The sequence below is a fragment of the Cupressus sempervirens genome, chromosome 5 (genome assembly GCF_028749045.1).
Source record: "Cupressus sempervirens isolate cs-2001-9-10 chromosome 5, ASM2874904v1, whole genome shotgun sequence".
Lineage (NCBI taxonomy): Eukaryota > Viridiplantae > Streptophyta > Pinopsida > Cupressales > Cupressaceae > Cupressus > Cupressus sempervirens.
Genome location: NC_143122.1, coordinates 312489601 through 312491412, shown reverse-complemented (window position 1 = coordinate 312491412; position 1812 = coordinate 312489601). Strand labels below are relative to the sequence as shown.

Genomic DNA, 1812 nt, shown 5'->3' with positions numbered 1-1812 from the left:
TTATTAAAATACGTATCAACATATTAAATATTTAATAGACATTTACTCATACTTATGTAACTTCAATATTCTTACTATATAACAACTTTACCTTGAGAATAGTTTTGATCATCTCCCACAATTTGTTTTATATGTCCATAACCAACAGATCCATTTCAAATAAAGCCGACTCTCTCCATAAAAATTTACTTCAATTTCAAATATCTTAATTACTATTTCACCTTGAAAATTTAAACTTTAATCTTCAACGTATATCTCATACTTAAATTTAAACTTTAATCCTCAACGTATATCTCATAATCTTAAATTCTAAAAATACCTCTTACATTAATTTTTTTTTAAAAAAGACGTTATACAACCACCGTACCTTGGAAAAAAAAGAGGTTATAGTTTTTTATTATTCCAACTTCTGTATATATATGGGGGTTGATTTGCTGCAATACATGCTCTTGTAGACCCCGGTTTGCTTATTGAGGAGCTCTCTAGTTTTTCTTATTTAAGGAGCTCACTGGTTTTGCTTGTTCTTGCAATAGTAAGAATTGCTTGTTTGCGGAGCTCAATAGTGCTGAAGATTCTTAAATGGAGACCACCAAGGTGGTGCTGCTTGTTCTGTTTTTGTGCTCTGTATGCAACTTCGCATGGGGTAAAACCTCAAAGTCAGACGTTGAGGCTCTCATATTGTTCAAAAACGCTGTGGATTCAAATTCAATCTTCCCATCCACATGTTTGAGCTCATGGAACTTTTCAGTTGATCCATGCGACTCTGCATCAACCAGCCAATTTGTGTGTGGGATCAGATGTGATGTAGAAAGAAAGAGTAAGAAGAGGATCACAAGCCTCACATTGGATCAGGCGGGGTACAGGGGATACTTGCACCCTTCCATTGGGAATCTAAGAGAGCTCACAGAACTCTACTTAGCAGGGAATGCATTCCATGGAAGCATCCCACTCAGCATTCGGAGGTTAACCAATCTCAATAAGCTTGACTTGTCACGAAATATGTTCTCTGGATCTCTCCCACACTCTCTAGGAAGGCTCAGAAACTTGGAGATTATGTCCTTGTCAAATAACAGGCTGAGTGGGTCGCTGCCCTATTCCCTCAATGGCTTGAGTAATCTGATCACATTGGATTTGTCTAATAACATGCTGAGTGGCTTGATTCCTCCATTGGGTGGGCTGAGAAATCTTGATAGCATTGATTTGAGCTCCAACCGGCTTGTGGGTGCCATTCCATCAGATCTGCCATTGTCCCTGACCCAGATGCTTCTGAGATCAAATCTTTTGACAGGGCCATTGCCTTCAAGCTTCACCAGACTTCAGCATTTGGGTGTAGTAGATATTAGCTGCAATCAATTGAATGGTACCATTGAATTTGGATTCTTGTTTTCAAGCCCTGAATTGCAGCAGCTGAATTTATCCAATAACAGTTTTACTGCAATCAATGTGCAAAATTTGTCTGCAGTGGACAGCCATCTGGTAGCTGTGGATATTGGCTTCAACAATATTACTGGGTTCTTGCCATCCAACATTGCGACTTTTAAATCTCTGGCTTCTTTGTCTCTGAGATACAATCGGTTTCATGGTCCAATCCCTGCAGATTATGGTGTCAAGGCTGCTGCTGATGTGCACCCTCTGGTTAGATTGTATTTAGATGGGAATTATCTAAGCGGAGATATTCCATCTCAGTTTTTGAACATCTCTAGTGACAATATTAGTGGGAGTTTTGCTCGCAATTGTCTCAAGAGCTGCCCATCCAGTGTTGTGCTGTGCCAAGGTGGGCAAAGGCCAGCTTCTGAGTGTAGGAATGCATAG

The 1812-nt window shown here is 39.5% G+C and overlaps 1 protein-coding gene across 1 annotated transcript; it reads left to right on the top strand.

The window, feature by feature from the left end:
• Positions 1-579: 579 nt before the first annotated feature.
• LOC149555889 (uncharacterized) lies at positions 580-1812 on the top strand. Its single transcript, XM_089829612.1, has one exon. It carries the CDS (start codon positions 580-582, stop codon positions 1810-1812), a length of 1233 nt encoding a protein of 410 aa, XP_089685738.1.

What these genes read in the sequence shown, in the direction of transcription:
- LOC149555889 (XM_089829612.1), top strand. Translation starts at nt 580, where the DNA reads ATGGAGACCACCAAGGTGGTGCTGCTTGTTCTGTTTTTGTGCTCTGTA.